This window comes from Falco biarmicus, chromosome 5, assembly GCF_023638135.1.
Source record: "Falco biarmicus isolate bFalBia1 chromosome 5, bFalBia1.pri, whole genome shotgun sequence".
NCBI classification, from domain to species: Eukaryota; Metazoa; Chordata; class Aves; order Falconiformes; family Falconidae; genus Falco; species Falco biarmicus.
This window is the reverse complement of record NC_079292.1, coordinates 38,273,780-38,296,302: the sequence shown is the minus strand read 5'-3', so window position 1 is coordinate 38,296,302 and position 22,523 is coordinate 38,273,780. Positions and strand designations below refer to the sequence as shown.

Sequence of the window (22,523 nt, the reverse complement as noted above, 5' to 3'; positions counted from 1 at the left end):
CAGATGCTGGGAGGCCTCTTTGCCAGAGCCATGCCCAAGGCTCGTATTTTCCGGAGTTGACTGTACTCGAGAGCATCATGAGGCACTTTTTCCACAGCACAAATTTTTGGTTTGAATTTATACACAGTTCACCTGACACAATAGGGTAATCCTAAACATACCGTATGTCTTCTTTCTGAAGTAAGCCTCACTCACTTTTCTTTAGTATTTGTATAAATAAGCCTTTCTTGTTCCCTCCCCAAAGCCTCACTGTGAGCAAGCTCTTCTGAAGACACAGATTGGCTAGGGAACTGAAAAAAAGTTACGTTTCTTAACCTTTCTGCAAATAACTCTTTCCTTATCCAGACAGTTAAGGCAATAAAGTCTGTCTTATCTCCAGGAGCAGCTGCCATCAGGGCAAACCAAATGAGCTGGCTTTAGTTTGCGGGTTTGTCATAAATCTAGCACTCATCAAAGGTGAGCGGCAGGAAGCAGTGGAAACCCTTATTGATCTACCTGGCAGCTATCATGCAGATACTTCACAATAAAATATTTCCTGCATTTAAGGGCTGAGCCTGCTCCCACTCAATTTAATAGGAGTTGGATCAGGCTCAGCATATCACAGCACTAACCCTCCATCAGCTTGTCCCTGTTCCGGTCGCCAGACATCCTTCCAGAAAACACCTCGAGCTTGGCTGAAACAGGGCTGAGGGAGATTGCTGTATGTAGCCAACAAGATTGGATTCTACTTTCAAGAGGCAGCTTTCAAGCACACAAGTGTGATCTTGACGTTGTGATCCCTTCCTGGAACAGGAGCTCCATCAAATTCTCTCTTCGTGTACAGTTAATGGAATTACATTTTTTTCCCTTCAGTCTACAGTCAGCCAAGGTCCCCTTCTCCACCCAAATACTGTTTTCAAGGACCCTCTCATTAATCACTGTTCTTCATTACAGAAATGGTTGAGGAGCACTAGTGACTTTTGAGAGGTCTAGCAGTATTAGTCTAGATGATGCTTTTCATACTTCCAGAACTCTGGATTCTTTACCTGAGAGTACACGTAAACTTTTTATTTATTTTCATTCTAGTCACAAAAAAGATGGAACATCCCTAATGATTTATTTGATGCATTGCAACACATTAACAGCAGAGAACTGGAGCTGGAGGTTTTTTGGTATTTTTTTAATTCCTTCTAGTCTATGATATTGTAAATAATGAAGACCATTTGCTTTGAAAGTGCAATTCAGTTCACTTTTAAAAATGCACAACCCCTCTTGATTAAATCATTACAAACCACTTCTAGCCAACGACTACTGTTGCCTGCTCACAAAAAAAGAAGCCTTATTAAAAGCAAAACCCCCCTCATACCTGACATCAAAATGAAGTTATTTAGCCTTTAGATTATGAGATTACTTATTAGGCTGGATCACAGGTCCAGAAGAAAAAAGTTACAAGCTTTTAGCATTTCTCCCCTTGAAAACAAGAATTTCCTTTATTGAAAAGGTAAAGCAATTGGGAGAGACTGCATTTCATAAAGATTTACTCAGATGGAAAGTCTGAGGTCACAAGTGAAATAAGATTAATAAAGCTGGCAGAGTTACTAGTGGACTGCTAATGTTCAAATAAGATTTCTCTTCCGCAGCCAAGCCTCAATGCTTGACTTACAATCCAGGGATCTTAACTCGATTCTAATATTTTTGGCATCAGTGGAACAGAGGGAAAAGCGCAATTTGGAAGCTTCTGGTGCCTGAGAGCTGAATTCTTATGTGAAGAAATGTGGATTTTTGTTAGGGGTTTTTTTTGTGTTTTTTTTTTTACCCTTTTTAACAGTTTTTTTTCACACTTCAATGGTATTTCTGCACATAAAACTCAGCTGCAACTTCCAGTTGGGTTTGTCAAGAACTGTTCTCCTTTTACAAGGCAGGACTCTTCTTCTCCACCCCAATCAAACTGTGCTGGGCAGAAGAACCAGAAAACATATAAAACAATGCTTTGAAAATCTACAGATCTTTCATGTAGATATGCAAGCAGGCACCAGAACTCCCATCAAGTGATCAAACAAGAAACAAAAGCAGTAAGTGAGCTGACTGCCAGAATTTCATCTGTGATGAGGCACCGTATTTTCCATTTTTTCATTTGTTTAGTCCCGATTTGCAAGAACCTTGGATCAGAAACACCATTCAGAGAACTTAAAATTTAATAAAAAGAGTGATTATCAAATACTTCTCTACATCCTTATGAGTTATATTCAGTGTTATTCTGTGTAATGGAACTGGAATATTTTCCATCATTTTTCTTTCAGGAGCTATTGCATTTTTTTGGCTAAAATCTGGCATAGTCTGTACCATGTGTTTTTGGTACTCTGCCATTTAATGGTGTATTTTGTGGCTGGATGTATTACATTCAACATTAGTTGTTTAAAATGGAGTCCACTCAAGGAAATATTAGTCACATTTCTTTCAAAAGGCCATTTACTTCCTGCTGTGTTTCCTGGTGATCAGCAAAGCAAACGTGGAATTAAGATAAACCTGGACTTACACAGGTGGCAGGGAACACCGCATATATGTTACCGTACCTCCACAAGGCCTGCTGATGCCTTTTCCAGCTCCTCCAGTACATGCTCCTCTGGGATATCACTGAAACTAGTGGTTTCACTATATTGTGTTATTTTCAGAATTGGTGTTTTCTCCTACGTCATCTCTTACAACTTTATCCTCTAATAATACTGTGCCATTTTCTCCAGTAGGATATTCTACTATACAGGACTACCATTCACAAAGTTTTGCAAAATACTCAGCCATTATCACGTGGACATGTTTAAGCCAAACAGAGATTAAAACTAAGGGAGGTGGTAGAAGGAAAGAGGGAAGTGAGTATCAAATCCAGCTCTGGATTGGCGTCTCATCTTATGAAAGGCCAGATCCTTTCCATAAAACCACGTATCTTTTACCACAGCGTCAAGCAACGTGTCAGATTGCCAAAGCAATCCTATGCTAGGTGATGCAGGGAGCCAAAAAACTGTAAAATAATTAAGACTCATCTGACTTGTAATTGAAGCACTGAACGGCCATTTAGAATATCTAGGTTAATTTCCTCTTCAGGTTTGGGTTCCCCAAGCATCCTTCAGCAGATAAGTCAGTATTACTTAGTTCTTACCTGAATAATGAAATAAGAATAGGTCCTCTTTGAACCCATGCCTGTCTGGGCTCATGAACCTCTTTCTGAACGGGGCCAAACATGAGGAGCATCCATGACTCACTGCCACTGATGGCCACCCAGTCTCTACTAGTAGTAGAGCCTGCCCTGGTAGTAGCACTGCACCATCCTTGGGCTGAGCTCCAAACCTTTGGGGCACTGTCTGGCTACATGCACGGACACAGTACGCAGTAATGCCATGCTGACCTCACAGGACACCTTCAAATTGCAACTTTGATAACAAACAGAAATACACCCATCTGCAATATGGTGCAGCACTCACTCATCATTCATTTTAAACACATTTTCCGAGGGAGTAAGTAACAAAATCTACGCCATTTACTGTTGCAATTTAGACTATTATGACTGAAATTAATAGTCTCCTCAGAAGATGAAAGGAAAATTGCCTCTGGCAGTCGTTGCCTGCAAAACTGATGAATCTACCAGAGCAGTTCCCAATCAATACTGGATTTTGTTTTCCCTCAAGACACACCAACACAGGAAGCCAGGGCTTTCCTGGAGTAGGAGCTGCACAGAGGTCTCCTGTCACAATACTAAAAGGAAAAGACAGACACAAAAATTCAAAAGAAAAGGAGGCTTGTGAACACCTGTCAGTGGAAGGGAAGCAGTATGGTGCACTGACCCTCTACAGAAGCTGAAGGACCAAGAGCATACCGGTGCAAGGCTTTCACGCCTTACATCCTAAGACAACTGAAGGTTTGATTGCCTTCTGCAATACTCTCACAAGTCACCTGGCACAGAAGTCTGCCTCTGCCATACAGCCTGCCTGAAATCTGCAGTTGTATGCTGTCCTCCCACTGCAAAAAACAGGGGGTGCAGGTGGAGCTGGAGGGATGACCATACCCAGAGCTGCTGGGCAGAACAACTGGGTAGTCAGCTTGCTCTTTTGAGGTTGCCAGGCCAGAGGCCTACACTCCAGGCCATTCTTGGATACATGACAAAAAACCTGCATTAAAATAGGAGCTGGATAGGGAAAACATTTGCTGTTCCCCCCTCAGTTATCCAACCAGTAGTAGCTGAAGCACAATTTTGTCTAAGTCTAGGCGGAGGACTTCAGAGATGTTCACATGACCTGAACAACTCATTATCCCACAGATTTCTTTGTACATGGGAATTAGGACCCAGAAAATGAGACCTAAACCAACGTCCTGTGCAGCCAATGCAATCAGTAGGTGCTAAAGGCAAAGGAAAGCTCCTTTGCCCTGCCTGTGCTAACTGTGTCTGCTGCACGGGGAACCAACACTGTAGCCTGCAGGCTGTAAATCCATACCCTCCCTTTGCCTGCACAGTAATTCCCCACAGCAAACAGTATCTCTGCATTTACCGAGTAAAATATTAATGCTAAAATGATTAAGTGATTTTCTTCCTATTGTGCAGGAAGAACAGCACAACATGTTTGAAACAAAGAAACTCAGCTTTAACTGCAAATAAGAAAATAAATCTAAAGTAAGTAACTTTCAGATAAAGGCAGAAGAGAGATGTTGATGGTGCAACAGACTGATAGAATCAGGGGACAGTCAAGGTGAGTAAGAATTATTTGGGATATAATCAGCAAGACAAATGCAACCTTTGGAGTGTAATGTTTATGCCAACCTTGTAAAAAATTTGTTGGGGGATTTTTTTTTTTGTTTGATGGTTTTTTAACCACTGGAGTAAAAATGTTACTTACAGACCGTTATGTTTGAAACTATTTCTAATTTTTTTTCACGCTCTTGCTGTCTTGCATGTATTTTCTTTGAACATACCCACAGACCTGGCATATTTGTTCCATGTAGAATTAAAATAAACAAACAAAGGTAAAGGAATTTTCCAAAGGAAACAGAAGAACTGCTTTTCAGATCAGCTGCTGTTTTCAAATATAAGCCAGAAAGGACATCAAAAGAGAAAAAAATCCCTTGCAGGCAATGCTTTATCTCATGTTTCCTACAGAAGTAGCAAACTCTCCAGATACTAAAGATACCTTTTAATTTAAAGGCAAACAAATTATTTCAAATGTAACTGAACTGTAAATATTTATTAGGCCTCTTTTCCATTTGATTCTCCGAATATGAATACTACCAAAGCAGTATTTCCTCTGAAATCTTCAGCTTCACGCCAATGAACCCAACAAAAAAATCAAAGGTAACAAACGCAGAAACATTTACAATTTTTCTTTAAAACCTTCCACCCCCACCTTCAACCACCGGCATTTTGCCTAGTTTCAAACCACAGTGTTTGGGCCAGGCTGAAGATAAGAAACACCTTAAGATTGGGGAATGCCACTAGCTTTAGCCTGTCCACCTAATGCCAAGAAAAATTAACAGCAAGTCTGCCTTGGCATAAGCTGAAATTTCTAAGAGGAAAAAGCAGGAGACCACAAGAAGCACAGAAGAAATCTCTCAGCCACGTTAGGAATGACGTTTTGATGAACAGCCAACCAACTGATCTGACCATCAATGAAAAACTTAAGAAATAACAGGATTGTTTGCATGAAAAACAACACTGTGCATTCTGACTTACGTTTCTTGGGCAGCAGCTCATCAGCCAACGCAACTTGGTGTATAAAGCATCCCACATGTCCTCAGCTTGTCACCCTGTCCCAGCCGTATGTGTGCTGCTACGCTAAATAAAACTAGTCTTTCTTCACCCGTACTATCCTGCAGCTACTGATGCTGAGATCGTCTCTAAGTTGGGTATCTTTTCACTGATCAAGATACTATTGGCATAGTGTTAGAGCAAATGGAAAAAACCCCTGCAATATCATTCACACACAAACAGCACTCTGTGGTGTTTTATACTGTCACAGAGCAAACACTGGGATGGACTGAAATACCTCTGTGGCTTGTTAGTTCTGTATACCCAACACCAGTGAGCTGCTGAAGGTCTGCAGCCGAACAAGGTACACAAGCACAGCCATGCTAATCAATGGCCTTCACAGAGAGGTAAGACCTCTCTCATCAAGATTTGCACCATCAGGCTTTTCTGCACATTTCCCGATGGCTGAAAGACACACATAGTCAGTCACCAGTGTTCAGCGGACACATGATCCTTCACTGAACCACAGTAACTCAGTGGCATGCGTCTAAACCTTAGATATTACTGGGCAATGCTTGTCATCAGCAGCATGTGATTTGGTCCTCAAGTCTCTTACCAGATACTGAAGTCGCTGGCGTTCGGTCTCTGGTGTGAACTCTGAAGACATTGGAATGACTTCGCCATTTCGGATTATTATAGCCCTGTAATAGTAATAAAGCATCATCAGTACAGAAACAAAAAAACAAAAAAACAAAAAAAAAGAGAAAAAAAAAAGTAAAACATACCCAGAAAACCAGAGGGTATAGTCACACTTATTCTCTTCAGAGTCACAGTAAAATACAGCCATTTCGTTTTTACTGAAGTTGTCAGCAGAACAGGATAATAATTCCTGCCCCTGCATCCTTTAGGCGGGATAACAAAGTATATTTGTATATGCCAAGTTCATTTCAGAGCTCACAAAAACATCCAAGCAACAAAGGCAAGAGTTATTTCAGCTAATGTCCACAGGGTATTCTTATTAAGTGAAATGCAGACACCCAGAGGAGATACTGCAGAATCACTGATTGTGGAGCAACTCTTTGCAGGTTTTAATCCCAGTTGTGGCTGACACTGTCTAAACTACTGGCTCCAAATGACTCATGCAAGCACTTTCCAGTTATTGATTGGTCATATGTCACGTCAGAACATTTCTGATCCAACAGCAAATGGAAATGGCAAAGCAAATCCTGTTTAACACAAATCTAACTAGTTACCTGCCAAAAGATGACAGGTAACGGAATAGCTATATATCAGCCAGGAGATTTCATGTACACCTCTACAAACAGCAGAGGAAATTCTCTCAAACACCTGCCTGTTGCCTCTTAACAATCTGCTATGCCACATGCAAAATACAGTCTAATTCTTCCCTGGTGTAATTCCAGAGTCTGAAACACACAAGTCACAAAAGGGAAAAATGTACCCAGTATTGCTACCACATTCTGCAGTCATGCATTCACTCACAGAATTGCGTTCTTTTATCTTACAGAGCTGTGTAAATAATGGAAAGAACAGTAACGCTTGGAGCTTTCAAAGAGCTGGATGAACTACGTATCATCCCAAAGACTTTAATGCCTGTTTTGGAGCTGCTTCTCAACCATCAACAGATTAATTCAGTGTTTGGATAGTAGCAGTGTACCAGTTCTCCTCTTGAATTTGCACAGAATTTGGTGTGGATAAGATAAGCGACTGTCACTTGGATTCTACATGTTTTAGTTGGTCTTCTTTCTGTGATCTTTATGTGCTAGCTTACTTCTCTTGGTAATCAGATAAACTTGCTGGCATTACTTCTATGCCAGGTATTCTGATGGCACTGCAATGTGACCAACAAACATGGGTAGGCACGTGAAGATGAAAACTTAACTTCTAAATTCATAACACAGGCATCTTGAGAAAACCAGCCCAAGTACAAGCCAAGTTTGTAAAATTAGCGGCATTGAGTAACTTTCCAAGTCTTCTGGATATGATATTGGGCTAAAGTTGTTTCCAAATGATCATCTTACTATTGCTACTATGCAAAAGAAAAGAGCACTTATCAGAGGAAAGGAACTGTTCACATTTCTGAGATTCACATAGCAAAGAACAGACAGGTACAGGATGGTGCTCCAATGGCAGAGGTGGGAAAAGGCTCTAATGATGAGGGGAAAACAGCTCTGCTTTGACAGATAACAAATTTACTGCTCCTGGACTTCCAGTACTCCCTGGCAAATAAGCTTGTGTAGAAATTAAGAAGAGGCAAGAGTGCAACCTACATACTGAAGGCTCCCACTGGCTCCCCACTGCTACAATCAAAAACAATATTGTGTGCTTGAAGCCAGACAGACACGGTGGTTGTAACTCATTAATTTCTTCAGAGAAATCTGCGTAGAATTTTTGATGGAAAATTTTTCTCCCTTTATGGGATCTGAATACATTACAGGCTCACAAAAGTGCTGGTCCAATTAAAAACAGTAAAGGTTTGCTGAAAGTTGTTCTTTTGGATTTCTGAAATGGTAATTTAAAAATTAATTAAGAACTCTATGACCTCTTTTCTGCAACACCTTTGCTCTTTTTCTTCCCTCCAGTTCCTAAGGTATTTGGCTTTGAACCAGACACATTTACTCAAAGACAGTGAACAGTTTATAAAACCTTTTCATATGTAATTTGGCTCACTTGAGTAGGCCTCCATTTAAAGGGACTGTGGGTTTAGTACAGCGTAAGTACTCTGGCAACAGTCTAGACCAGAGTGATCAAAGGAGCTGATCCAGCACTAACCCAAATTTACACACTAGTTTAAGAGAGCCTTAAGGGATCTACTGATCTTGTGCTTGTCTGAAAGAGCTAATATAAAAACACACATTGATATAACTGCTAGCACATCAGGCTAATTTTCTAATTATCCTTTGCCTCCCCTTTAATCACCATTTCACAGGAAATCCATATTTTAAAGACCACTCAGACCAGTCTGGGGTTCACCTTTTCCTTTGTGCACACTGACATACTTCCTATAGATGTTGATAGCTAACATTCTTACTTTCTATGGGTAGAATCGGGCCCTGAGGAACTTGCATCATATAAAAAGCAATTCAGAAGCAAGTGGACCAAGCTTTCATGGCTCATCTTATTTTCACTAGAAATTGCAGCCACCTGGGATGAAAAGCACAATCCAGCACCAAAAAAAAACCAAACACCAAACAAACCAAAAACCCACCCAAAACCCAAACAAATCCTTGGAGGGGGGGAATGGGGGAAGTAAAGCAATGCTGTTGATACCTGATATAATAGTCTCAGTTTTATGTTTTTCATTAATGTTTTCAGCAGTTGGACTTTATTCAACTTTAAAGTTACAGCTGCTCATAAGAGTCAAATGATGTGATCCGAGGAATTAGACAGCTCTAGATATGAGTGACAGGAGGGATGCAGACGTACATGTACAGGTCACTGGTCTGAACTCAACTGTGGTGGGCTCATTATCCTCTCACCAGGCTCTTTACCTTTCCACACCAGCTGCTTAGCCGTTTCATGACAGCGAAGGGTACTTCTGACTGCCCAAGTGACAAAAACAGGCACATTCATTGGCCATCTCACCGGAGAGCCTGGGTGTGAAAGCCTGGCCTGGGAGTCACCCTGCTCAGCAGGATTTTCCCCTGTGATTGAAGAGGTGCTGAATCAGGCCCTAATTGGGTTTGAAGACTGAACTGCCCTTTCTGTGACCTCACAGTGACAGAGCTGCCAAGCACTGACTGAAGGCTTTTCCCACCAAGCAACCTCCAGAGCCCTGAATTCAATCGTCCAAAGTCAGTAACTGCTCACAGGGGGGGAGCCTGGCTGACACAGCAGTCACAAACAGCCCGGCAGCTGCTTTTAAAGACCCGCTCTACACAGTCCTGCAGGACAATTCATTTTGACTTCACATTTCCTACTGAACTAAGCAGCAACAGGGCATTACGTGAGCATTACTACCTCTGCCATGCACGAAAGATGCATGCATGCCATGAAAGAGCACTCTGAAAACATTTAGCTCCTCATGCATTGTGGAAATATGAATGTATTATTTTATACCAGAATACAGCTGTCCTATTAAACTGTCAGAAATAGCTACATAGGAAGCAAGAAGAACTCAAAGAGATGCAGTGCCCAGAGAGCATCTGATTCTGCCATGTTTAATAGTGACATTTTAATTTCAGCCACACTGGTGAAACATATTATAGCAGAGCCATAGGGCGAGCCTGCCAAAGGCAGACTGATGATTCACGTTTGCATGGAACAAGTATGTCAACACCAACCAAATATTCTCTGATGACAAGGCTGCTTCAGACCTATACCAGTCATTAACTTCTATCACCAGTGAAGTAGTAATTAAAAAAAAATGAAAGTTTTTTTTGGCAGGATAGGAAATTGTGAGTCACACATCTGCAGCCCCCTCAGTGCATTGCCCTCCATGCTCTACAGCTCCGATGCCCTCTCCACACAGCATCATCTACAGTGAGCAAACGAACAGGAGAAACTGCTCCAAAGTCTTGAGGCCACAGAGGCCTTATTTTGTCACTTATTTTGATCCCTTCTAAAAACAAACTACGGATTTCCCCCAGTCCTTTCCCCCTCTTTTGAGCCCAGCTACCTAACTCCCCACCCAGACAAACTACAGGATTGTACTTGCCCTTGCATTTCACAGATACTTTCTTTGTTGTGCAGAGCATGTATGTTCACTAATCCAGAGCTGGTTAATATTCACAGAAAATGGGAATATATTGGGGGGGGGGGGGGAGGGGAAGAGTCCCCAAAATACAGCTGAAACAGCCTAAAATGGAAGAAACAAGAATTTTGTATGTCTCTTTTCTGGATCAGAAAAACTCAGTGAAGTGGCCAGAAGCTAGCTGTGCCCTGAACAACTAAATATGGAGCAAGAGATGTGCCAGTGCCTCTGTGTGTAAAACAGGACCGGCAGTCACAGCAAACCCTGCAACAGGGTATGTCCCCTCAGTCACATGCAAATGAGAAGAAACACCAGAATCTTAAAAGGCTGCATATAAATCTACAGAAAATACTACATTTATCTTTTGGATTGACATAACCATGTAGTCCATGAGGATCAGCTAAATTCACAAAGAACCTTAAGTATATGGTTATTTTCTATATTCAGATTCAATACTTTATATTTGGTGCTTTAGCATATATTCCCTTTAAAAATGTGGTGAATGAAGCAACAAAAGGGTAAAAATCTGCCACTGTGTTGTACCATTGCTGCCTTGCTTGGGATGCTGCAACAACATTGGGTTAAGGAAAAATATTAATATATCAATTGCTTTTGGATTTTTAATATGGATAAAACCGCCACCTCTCCTTGAATCAAGCAGGGCTTGGGTTTTTTTTGGTTCTTTTCTTTTCTTTTGTGGAAAACACAATCAGCTGAGAATTGCACAGCATCCTTTCTGAGTTTCTTATGAAAAAGAAACGGGGAAACTCATACATTTTAGAGGAAGCTGTTGTTGATTGCTCTCATTTAATCATACAGAGAAAGAAACACTTTAGTGAACAAAGTCAAAAGTGTAATTTCACTGCTGTCATGGGTCTATTGGGATTCTGGTGTTCAAAACAAAGAGGCACCTCCTACTGTTAGGAGTATTCAGGGGACACCCTGATTCTATTACACACTTTTTCAGCCAAAAATGATTTGAAACGCAACATTAAACTGCACATTTCTATGACAGAAAATAAAAATCTGGTAAAGGTGACAAAGAGAAACCATTTGGAAAACCCTTTTTGACAACGTATATCAATTCTGAGCCACAGGGAGGATGTATCCACTTTGTCAAAAGGTGTTAAGCATTGCGGATTTGGTAGAGATGAAGCAGGAGTGTCTGGCCTGTCTGAAGATGTATTAGAAATATGTCAATGGAAAAGAAAGAGGGATTAAACTGACAGAAAGAATAAGGCAGGGTTTTATTACATTCAAAGGTGAACCAAGCAGTAGATTTTAATTAGGTGTGTCACAAAATAGCTCAGAAAAAAAAAATAAATCCTGTAACTACGTAATGAGTCTATATGAGTACTTGTTTACTATGGTAACTAAATGATATATCTAAAGAAGCCAAGGAAGAGCAATGCTAATATCTGGTGAGCTTCAAACTAGTTTTATTTACCTTTTCTTAATTGCTAAAGAGTGAAAGAAGATTATAAAAAAATTTTAAAAAATATGTTTCCTCTCTAAATGAAGTACTGGAACTTACAGTCATTACGATTACTGATGAATTTTAATATATTAAGCCCTGGCACCTTGATTTTACTTATTACAAACTGGATTACTCTAAGTCCCACACAGACTCATTTCTCGATGTTTCTTTAGAAACCAGGTGAACAAACACCTCGCTGCACTGGCAGTAATCATGGAACTATAGTGCAAAGCCTTTAAATGATTTCCTTAATGTTATGAATTAAGGCAGGCTGGGGATAGTGAAACAAACCATTATATAATGTTTAGCTGGCATTAAAACAGGTCCCAGTGATGACATATCCATCACCATAAAACTCAGAAGTGAAAGCAGCAGCCCTCAGCAACACCAATGGAAAAACACTCTGGCTGCCTCCCACCCATAGTACCCAAGAGATGTTTCAAAAATGCCCCAACTCCTACGCAGCATTGCTACCAAGAAGAAAACAAGTAACAAACCGGGAAGGGGGGTAGAGCCAATGAAAATTGCCTCTGTCTTCATTTTCCATCCACTGCCACTCAACAGTCCTGCCACCCCGGTTTCTTCACATTTTTCAGTGGAAACATCAAGCTGTCCACAAGAATACTGTGACAGAATAGAAACACTGCCCCATTTTTCTTTCAGCTGAACAAAGCCAATGTTAAGGGGGAACACGCTTTCCTTGCTTGTGGTTCTTCCTGCAACAACGTAGTCTCATTGTCTACTCTGTGGTTAAAGCAGGCTGCTTGGATGCATTCGTTCATCACTTGGCAGAACTTCAGCTCTCTCAAGCCAATAAAAGGTGCAAGAACTTGCTTTTGGTGAATTATTAGACAAAGGCAGGATTAAAGTAATTTCCTACTGGAGTGTGCTTCGGCATTTCCTGCAGGAACAATGAAACACCCTCCCAAACTTCTGCTAAGGTCTTTTGCAGACTGCCAGCCACCCTGGCTTCTCCAAGGGTTAGCATCTCAGCAGTACACATACACCAAGTACAGCCCTGTTCCAGCAGCACATCGACCAGGCAATGCCAGGTTTTCATTCAAGGGCCTTTTTTCACATTCCCACATCAGCACAGAGCCAAAGCATGCTACACCTCTCCTATGGCCACACAAGGACCTCCTGCCTTTGAAAAGAACAAGGGAAAGAAATTATGACATCCAATCCCTGCAAGAAACCCTGAAAGTCATTTTTCAGAGGCACCTACAAGCATGCTAACTGTTCCTGTGCACACATGTGTAGAGCTTTACGTTGTTCCCAGCTACTCGACTCATTCATATTTACATTTCTATCACTTATTTAGTGATTCCTGTGGAGAAGGCTTCTGGGCAAAACGAGGCTGCTGATACACTCTAAAGCCACTATCCTGGGGGTCTGTTTTAACTAAATGAATTGTATTACTTTTACTAAAGAATCACGAATGGGCAAGTAGAAGCTGTTTCTCAAAGCAAAATAATATTCATAGATTTCCATGGAAGGGTTTACTTCTCATCTACAGTAGCACCTGAGCTAGTCAGCATCTTCCTTACTGCCACTAAAAATCATAAAAGTCTGAATTTTTAGAACTGACTTCACATTTCATCCCACGTCTTCAACTAACAACTTAGTAAGCAGCAGTTAAAGGGATTTTCTACTCCTGGCAGTCTCCCTCTGCCCTATATATTGCATCCAATGGTGACAAGGACTTGACGATCACCAACACTAACTAAATTACTTAGCTGTTTCTGCATCACTACTCACTCTACAGTTTTAAATTAAATATAATACTGCGATTGCAGGTTGTCCACAAAGGAAATAGCTTGAAGAAGACACATTGCCCAGTCACAGCATGCTTCTAGTTCTCAGTGTCTCTTTGGCAGGCTGCAGCTCCACACCCATGGGACTCTCCCATGAATTCCCAGTTCTAGTTTAGGTCCTCAAGTGAACTGCTTGTCTGATGCAATCTAAGTATAAAATTATTATTAGCAGTTGGCTTATTATTAGCAGTTAGCTTTATCAACAGTACTTCATTTTAGGGCTAATTATACTTTTTTTTTGTACTCCCATCTGCTCACTAATGGGATAGCATTGGCTATCTGCATGTGATTTGTTTGTCTGTTTGTTTAATCAAGGAAGTAACTTCTGCTACTGAACCAGTGGTGACTTTATAAGTTTACCTATATGCTTCTAGTACTGTCTAATTCTGGTTCCGGTAGCACTAAACCAAAAGCCATGAACTAAACAAATATGCTCTGTAATTCATTGTGTGTCGTTTCCTGCTGGATTACATGTGAACCCAGGGATCTTTCAGGGAGGACTTCAGTTGGCAGCTAGGAAGCTATTACAAGCTAGTTTATAGTGAGTTTATAGTGACACTGCTAGCACACAAAAACTGCCCACCATCAGTTCCAGCACCCTCAGGTTGGAGATTTGCTGCCATCATGGTATTCATTTTGCCTGTGATGATTTCAGTGTATTCTTAATTTGAACACAGCTAAGTCCAGGGTTGCAATAATGATGCACCACCATGTTTGTGTATCACGGCTGAACAACATGCCACCAATTACTCAGGCTGTGCCAGAGAAATGAACAAAGAAGTGCAATCATGTCTCTGTGGCCAGCTCTGAGCTTCAGGACTGGTATCTGTGGAATCAGTCTTTTTTCCCTGCTGTCCAGAATATCATGTTCATCTCCAGGACAAGTTACTATGGCAACTAAACCTGGGCGTAGTGGATGAAGGCATTGCTGTGCAAGTCAGTGTTTATTTTGCCAGTAATATAGCTAGGATATGGCTGGCCACGTAAGGTGGAAGAAGCACGGATTTTTTCCCCCCCTGCTTTTCACTGTCTTACCATTGAGGAAGTCAGAATGACTTTTAGCACTTAAAGCATCACATCTACTTTGATCTCAGCTTTTCTGCTTAATTCAGTGGCAACTGCAGGATATTGGAGCAAGCTGGACCAAGAAGTAAAAGCTGATTGCAAGTTGCATTCTCTGCTCACTCTGTATCAGTGAATTTTTACCCAAGCCCTGCTTCATTTACCCATGCAGAAGTGACAAGGGAAGCCCCTGCTAAAAGCTCCAAGAGCAGGGCTCAAGCTGCATTGCATAGCTGCTGCTGAGATTGAACAGCCTGGGCTTCCAGGCAAGCTCATGGAATTCAAAGGATGAAAAAGCTTTCCAACACAGGACGGACCACAGCAGACTTGAAACACTCACCAAGAAAGCCTGAGGTGCTCCCCCTGGCTGTTCTCCCATAGCACAGATGGGAGCTAGAGGGCCAAGACACCCCGTCTGCTTGGCATGCCTTGGCCCTGGCCCTTTTACACTGAAATGAAGAACCTGCAGGTGTCTCTGTGGTCACGGTTGGGAGCTTAATGCACTGCACTGGGAGATTTGTATTCTGGTATATTGGCTTATACCATGAGCTGCCTCTATTAGAGGTCATAGGCTCTTTATGCATCAATAAAATACTGGTAAAAGTGATTACAATCACACCTCACCACCCCTTGCCCATCTCGCCTCAGACACTATGGCTCTAAGATTCAACATACAACATACATGCAACATGCATGTTCAACATCACGCAACATACAGGCAAATTAAAAATTATTACAGTAGGAATTTTTCCTTGATCAGTGCTTATACTTACCAACAAAAATAGGCAGCAGGGGAAATTTTACTTGCAGTGGCAGTAACCAGCTTTTTTTTTTTTTTTTTTTTTGTCTGTTTGTCTGGCTTGATCAGCATGGGTTTTGTTGGTTTTGCTTTTTTCTTTTTTTAAAGGCTGAAAACCTATCAGAATTAAAGTTAATAGAATTCATGACTCCTGGAAACTAATACCAATGAACTCTGGCTTTCCAGTTTACTGATAGTACTTGGATAGCCAAAATTGCTCTCCTTTCTCATAATCTGGAATGTAAGGACATCGTGGGTAAGACTGTATGAGTGTGGTTAGGACCAAAGACTTAAACTGAATGTACCACTCACCGAAAATGTTTACAACTGCTTCAACACCTGCTAGATTGCCATAGACATTGCTAAAGCACACACCCTCCCAGGAAAAACAGGAGTTCAGAGAAGAGGCAAGACATTTTTTTTGTCTTCAAAAGCCTATGAACATTTACTACCAAATTAATAATTTCTGCCAAGTCAGTGTTGGATACAGCGTGCCAGTTCCATGGAACTTGTCATCCATTGCATCACTGGAGAACGTTCCTCCTCATCACTGCACTTTGAGTGCCATGACTTATTTCTGATCTAACACCTTTTCTCCACACTTCACTTGAAGTGTTTCCTGAAATGCCTCCAAAATCTTTACCAAACACAAAATCCTGCAATATCTGAGGTTGCTGCTATTTCTATGCATCTTGTGCTCTTGCTTCTGCCTGGAAGGAAGCCAGACAGGAGAAGGGGAGCTGAAGTGCTTTCTGGAGGCCTGCGAGTCAGGCTTCTAAGGAAAAGAAGCAGGGGAAAGAGAAAGATGGGATTTGGTCGTATCTCCTGAGTGTGACTAAGATGTCATGATATTTCCCAACATTTTTGGCTAGACAGGATCAGACTTCTCTACCTACCAAACTGCAGTCAGTGAAGGAGAATGTGTGTGGGAGAGACTTGCTTCATCTTGAATTCAGTCTCTCCTTACTACACAGGCTTCTGAGCAGACCAGGCTTAAGTTATCTGTTGCCCTGAAATGATCAGACATTTACTATTTTCAAGTGATTTCATCAAAGAATAATAATCTAAAAGGGGATGTGCACGTAGATTGGCCAAAACACAATCCTTTAGTGTTGCTCTTGCCTCTTGGGAAGCATCGTTTTAGTATCTGGAGAAACAAGAACTTCAGAGGATGAAGACAAGTTACCATGGTCCCAGGGTGAAAAAGGCACTGCACATGGTTCAGAGATCTGCGGCAATTTTTGTCATATCTTTAGGAGGACACAGGAAAAAAGAGTGCTTCTCCAAATACTGCTGACTGGAGAAGCTTAGTAACTGAGTTAATCTTTCCTCTAGAGACCTCTAAGTCTTTATGAAGCATTGTTGTTTATGCAGACACAGATGTAAGGAGAGAGAGGACTTAAGCAGACTATTCAAGGAAAACAGGGAAAATATACACCATTTAGATCAGAAGATGGGTAGTTAAGAAAACCAGAAAATTAGAATGTCTTTCAAATACTGTAAATCAAAGTCTAAAGCAAAATAGCTGTACAATAGTAATGCACTAGAACACTTTTTGGTTTCCATCCTTACACAGTGTTAGCGCTTCTGGCAAAGAATCACCCTGCTGGACTGGCTTGAGGAAGAGGCCAGATACAATGAACCACAAAAATGGGTCAGAATCATAAATTCTGACTTCTCAGAAATTCTATTTAAGCTACAGTGCCAGTCAGCAGATACGTGGCTGTTTCCATGCCTCTCTCATTTACTCCATAGAAGCAGATTAATCTCCCAAATTTGACTTCCCACAATGAGAACTATGCAGGAGGGAAGCAGCTGACAAGCACCATGACAAAGAGGAGAAAGTATAAACGTAGTGAGATTCAAGACAAGCAGCAAATCCAGAAACAACTGAAATGATAAACAAAGTAGAACTCAATTTTCAATTCACTATTTTATTACACTGGGAGAAGTCAGTGTTACAAACACTCTCCCACATCTGGGCACCTGAAGCACCACTGAAGCTGCTTAACCTGCACCCACATGGAAGAACCACCAAAAAAAAAATAAAATCCACATTCACTAAGTAAGCTCCCACCATTTAACAATACCAAATGCCTTAGCATTAATTCTACTCTTGCAAAAAGGAGGGAAAAAACCTATTCTGGACATGAGGACTTATGTTCAAGCAGAGGGTGAATATGCCCTGAAAACAAAAGCACAGGGGAGTAAAAGCAAGGAGCAAAGAGATGATAAAAAAAGCTGATGAAGCAAAGCAAAAAATCCAGTGACCCTTCAAGTCTGTGAAGCCTCCGAAACATCAGGCTCTTTGCTTTGATCCCATGTTCTGCCAATAAATCAAAAAAGCCCAAGAACCCATCTGCAGATTTAGTGAGTGTTTCAGGGCCTGTGGAAAAGTCAAATCAACTTGTGGTGTTCTGCTTGTCATATAATGATAAAAGCACAGCTACCCTACATGGCTCCAAGCACAGCACAAAATGGCAGTGCCTGCAGTCTTTGAGCAGCTCCTTAGCCAGACAACATGAAAACCAGAAGAACACTCGTGGCAAAGATAGTAAATATGATCATATTGTATTACAGTCACTGTAGAGATATTGGGCAAATGTTATGTTGCATGACACTATACAATAATTGGGCAGTAATCAGTAAAAACATAAAGTCCCTGTTTTACTACTGCTTCATCACTAGGTATAAAACAACATCCTAATAAAGAGCATAAAACTAAGAAGAACTGAGATTAACAAGGCGTGTTATGGCAACTTAGAAGTAAAAGTCACTTTAGCAATATAAAATTGAACAATACTATTTAAAAGAATGAGCAGAGAAGATTTACTGTTCCTCATTAAAAAAACCAGCTATTCCAAAAGCCTGGCCTAGTTACCACAGTGTATAGGTCAAACTGGTAAGCAAAGCACAGCACCTCAATGCTCACCAGAAAAGCACTCTATGTTGGATAGCGGACTATAGCGCTATCAGTCCCTAATTAGGTAACCTTGCATGGGGGGTGGGGGGTCCATGAGTGGGTGGAGAGAGCATGCTATGAGAAAAAGCTTTGGCCAATATTCAGACATGAATTTTGACTGTAGAAGTAGGTATATTTATGGCAGAGTCCAAGAATGATCAGACAAGCCATCAGAGAACGAAAGCAGCTCCCTCCAAGTTGTTTTTATCAGGCTCTGAATACATCACCTCATTTTTAGCAGGGTTCTGGTATCATGTGCAGTTAACATATAATTATTAGAGAACTGTGATTGCATCGTTAGCAGCAGTTTAATTATATCATTGACATTAGTGATGCCATAACATCAAGCTCAATAATAGTTCATAACAAAACCTACAATTAGGACAATTTTTCCTCCCTTTTACACCAACCAAAGTGTTCAGCCTGGAGAAGCCTAATAGTCCATACAGAGGCGAGCTAGGGCTGAACCTGAAAGGATTGCTGGCTGGTAATTTAGTAATATGGTAATTAAAGTCTTTTCATGATGTAATTACACATCAACTACAAAAGGACAGCTGCTATACAACACTGCCAGGGTACGTGGCATGAAATGATTAGATTTGAGAAGCTTTGGTGGTTAAACTGAATACCACAGACATAAGTCTGAGGTATAGCTGGCACCGCATAGCACATTATTATTCAAGTCTCACACTTGGCGCTTCCTTAGTCTCATTGTGACAGTAACAGTTTGTTACACATACCTTGGTCCTGTGACAGCAGAAGCTGTTCAAAACCCACCTTTAAAAGCTTCTGCTGTTTTGAAGTTGCCTGGAATTAAAAGACCTAACCTTCTGAGCAGAGGCAGTACAAATGAGGTTTGCGTGAACCCAGAATGTTTATTTCCCACCCCTGCAGCTCAAAATCTTCTGTCTGTGGGAAATGTAACTTGATTTATTTGTAGGCTTTTTGCAGGGGTGTGGGGGGTGGTGGTGCAGAGAAGGGAGAAGGAGAGTGAAGACAGAGAAGAGGCACAAACAAGTAGGTGAACTCAAAGAAACTAAAGGTCAACTGAAGAACTAAGGGTTTTAGCATCTACTTCCAACAGCAACAAGCAAAGTCCCCTGTTTGGGTGAAAAGACAAACCCACCCTTCTTCTCAAGAGCCTACAAACTTATTTTTTTTAAGTAGTTTCCTTATTGTATTTCTCACTGCCCTCATTTGTATCTGTACAAACTGTGAAGTTGACCACACAAGGCATGAGACAGCAAAAAGAAACATACTTTTCCAATTAACACAAACAAAATTTCTTGGCTACATGACCGGGCTCTTAAAACACAGGAATGCATTGTGCACCCTGGCAGTAGGCAGACAACCTCAGAGCTGCTGTTCTAGTCCTAAAATGTCCTTTTAGTGATGAGGAGCAACTTAGGTGTTTTGCAATAACTGTTTTTCCCCCTGAAACATGGAAAGTGGGGATTTGGTAGGAGAAAGGCCCAAATCATCAACTGATGGATCTATGCTTTAAAGCTTTTATTTTCTTGAGCTAGGAAAATCTAGAAGTGGGCTATTTGAAAGTGAAGTATCTTGGCAATTCAGGGAATTCTCAGCACAAGGAAGGTTTCTGTGAGGTCCATTTGGAAAGTACACCCCCAAATTATTTTGGATCTGGAGGGACTCTTACCTACAAGATGCGAGTAATGAGTAGAAAAACTCGAGGCCTGGTTCAGACAAGACCCAGTCTTGCTGATGGCTTCCCTTCTAGTTCCTGCTCTTCCTCTTGTTCTAAAGAGATGCTTTGGATGGGCTTAATGAACATTCAAAGCCTCTTGAAGACTTAGTGTCTGTAATTACAGTGGACACTGGCACCAACTCAAGATCACCGTCAATTTCTTCCCATTGGGTATCAGAAACTGCAACAGACCCGAGGCTGCTCTTGGGGAACAGAGGAGGAACCCTGGGAGAACTGGAAGCAGCCAGCCCCAGTCATTTAAGAACAAAGATCTCAACTACGTAGAAGTAGGCCCTGCAAGGCCAGTTTTAAACAGCATACTTCTAAGAGACAATAAAGCAATTTAGCCAACTCGATGGAAGAAACTCAACTGTATTTCAAGTGCAATAGCACAAGAAAATATGATTATTTCTAATTTAATGGCAAGAGAGGTAGAATATAGTGCAGTGGTTCTTATGATTGGAGAGGTGGTCTGCTCAAACATGTATGCAGCTACCCTCTACGAGGATTCACTTGACATTTGATGCAAAAATAAGGTTCAAATATGTCACCTGTCAAGAGGAATTGGGTGAGCAATTTGCAATACATACAGCAAGTTCAGCATCTTAAGAAGAATCATGAACATGAAAAGAATAGGAACTTTATGCACGAAGGATTTCTCTTGACTTCTTACACAGTTTAAAGCAGCAAGGGGCAATAAAAATTTTAGGTTTAAACTACAAACCTATTTGCTTGAGTGCTGTGTCTGTAAACACATGGCCGTACACACTAGAAACACAAACTGTGTGTGCACAAACCATAAACAAAAATATGTAATTGTAGCAGTCTTCACCTAAGGACAATGTGGTTTGGTACCTCTGCAGACTTTAATTACTCGGCTGTTAACTAACAGAACACAACAGTAGCCTGTCTCATGTGGGGAACTATTCTCCCTGGCCTGCTTATGCAGATCTCTGCTGTGAACGTCTGAAGTCTTGCAAGAATAGCCTCATCATCTCTGGTGGTATGGGCAAAGAGCGAGAAAGTGGAACAGAATGCAAGTGAGAGATTTCCAATAAGCTCCAAGCTTTAGTTAAATCAGAAGGATAAAGCAAAACATTCTCATCACAATTTTTCAGGCATCCAACTTCAAAATACAACGACGCAACAACTCCTGAATAACAGCATTCAGTTTCAAGAAAGGGACAAGTACGTTAGCCACAATGGGACAAAATAAAAATCCTAACCCGCAGTAATCTATTTCCCTCCTCCCCCATTGCAAAAGTAGCAGCTATTTGCTTACAGATGACTACCTTCAACGATATTAAAACCTGAGAGCCAGGTGGCTTATCAACAGTAGAGGGTAGCATCAGGAGCCACGGGACTTCCTACTGAACCAGTCCAGCCCCACCAGCTGTTCCAGATGCAGTCACCTTGTCAGAGTTCAACACACAATTCTACTACACACCCAACAGCTCTTCTGTTTCAATGCCTTTTTTTGTGTCTTCCCACTTCCCTGCCACCACCAAGTCATTCAGAAACTGCTACAGGGCCAGAAGTGTCATCAGCCTCCCTGACTGCAGCCACCACTCAACAAGATACTGGGAACCTATCACTGCCATTTGCATTAATTTCTGCGAGAGCCATTAAGTGTCCAGCCAAGAAACAGAATCCTCTTGTGATACTGCCTGCAACTAAGGAACTTGGTAACACCAGACCTGGGGGAGTTTGGGGTGAAGGAATAAAGCGGGCAGACACCACACTTACTCACCTGCTGTCACCAGCATTTGCCACGTAAAGCTTCCCCAATAAATACACCACCACAAGGGCTGTGCAGCCACCAGAAATATTATACACGGTCCTCTCTCGTTCTATTTGCAAATCCTATGGGAAAAAAGAGAACCAGATTTATAAAGATGGCATTGCAATTAATGTTTTAGAAAATGAAGGTTCCCTCCCCTCCCCGCCCCAATAACATCTTTCTTAAACTGCATGTCCCGTTGGCTTTCTTTGTTGTTGCAGCTATGGCCACATGTTCAGGAAGAAGAACAGAAAGTCAAGAAGTACCTATTACTTATGATACAAAGATGTTCGGGACAAATCAGGACAGGAGACTGTAAAACATCAGGCACCAAGGAACAAATTGCAACTCTGAGCGATGCAAGGGAATTTGCTACAGAAAAAGATAAATGTAGCTTAACAACAGGTACCTGGTGGTATAATTGGAGAGTGCTTTATATAGACAGTAAATAATTAATGAGACCTAGCTATGACATGAATTACTACCTGCTCTTCAAAAGGGAC

The 22,523-nt window shown here is 41.3% G+C and overlaps 1 protein-coding gene across 3 annotated transcripts in view; it reads right to left on the bottom strand.

The window, feature by feature from the left end:
* PPM1H (protein phosphatase, Mg2+/Mn2+ dependent 1H) overlaps positions 1-22,523 on the bottom strand; it is a 144,915-nt gene that overhangs the window by 39,582 nt on the left and 82,810 nt on the right. For all 3 annotated transcript variants that reach the window (XM_056340507.1, XM_056340505.1, XM_056340506.1), the window contains exons 4-5: positions 21,991-22,103; positions 6,324-6,408 (exon numbers count right to left, since the gene is read on the bottom strand). In XM_056340507.1, the coding sequence (XP_056196482.1) occupies positions 6,324-6,408; positions 21,991-22,103 (198 nt within the window). The remainder of the gene's footprint in view (positions 1-6,323; positions 6,409-21,990; positions 22,104-22,523) is intronic.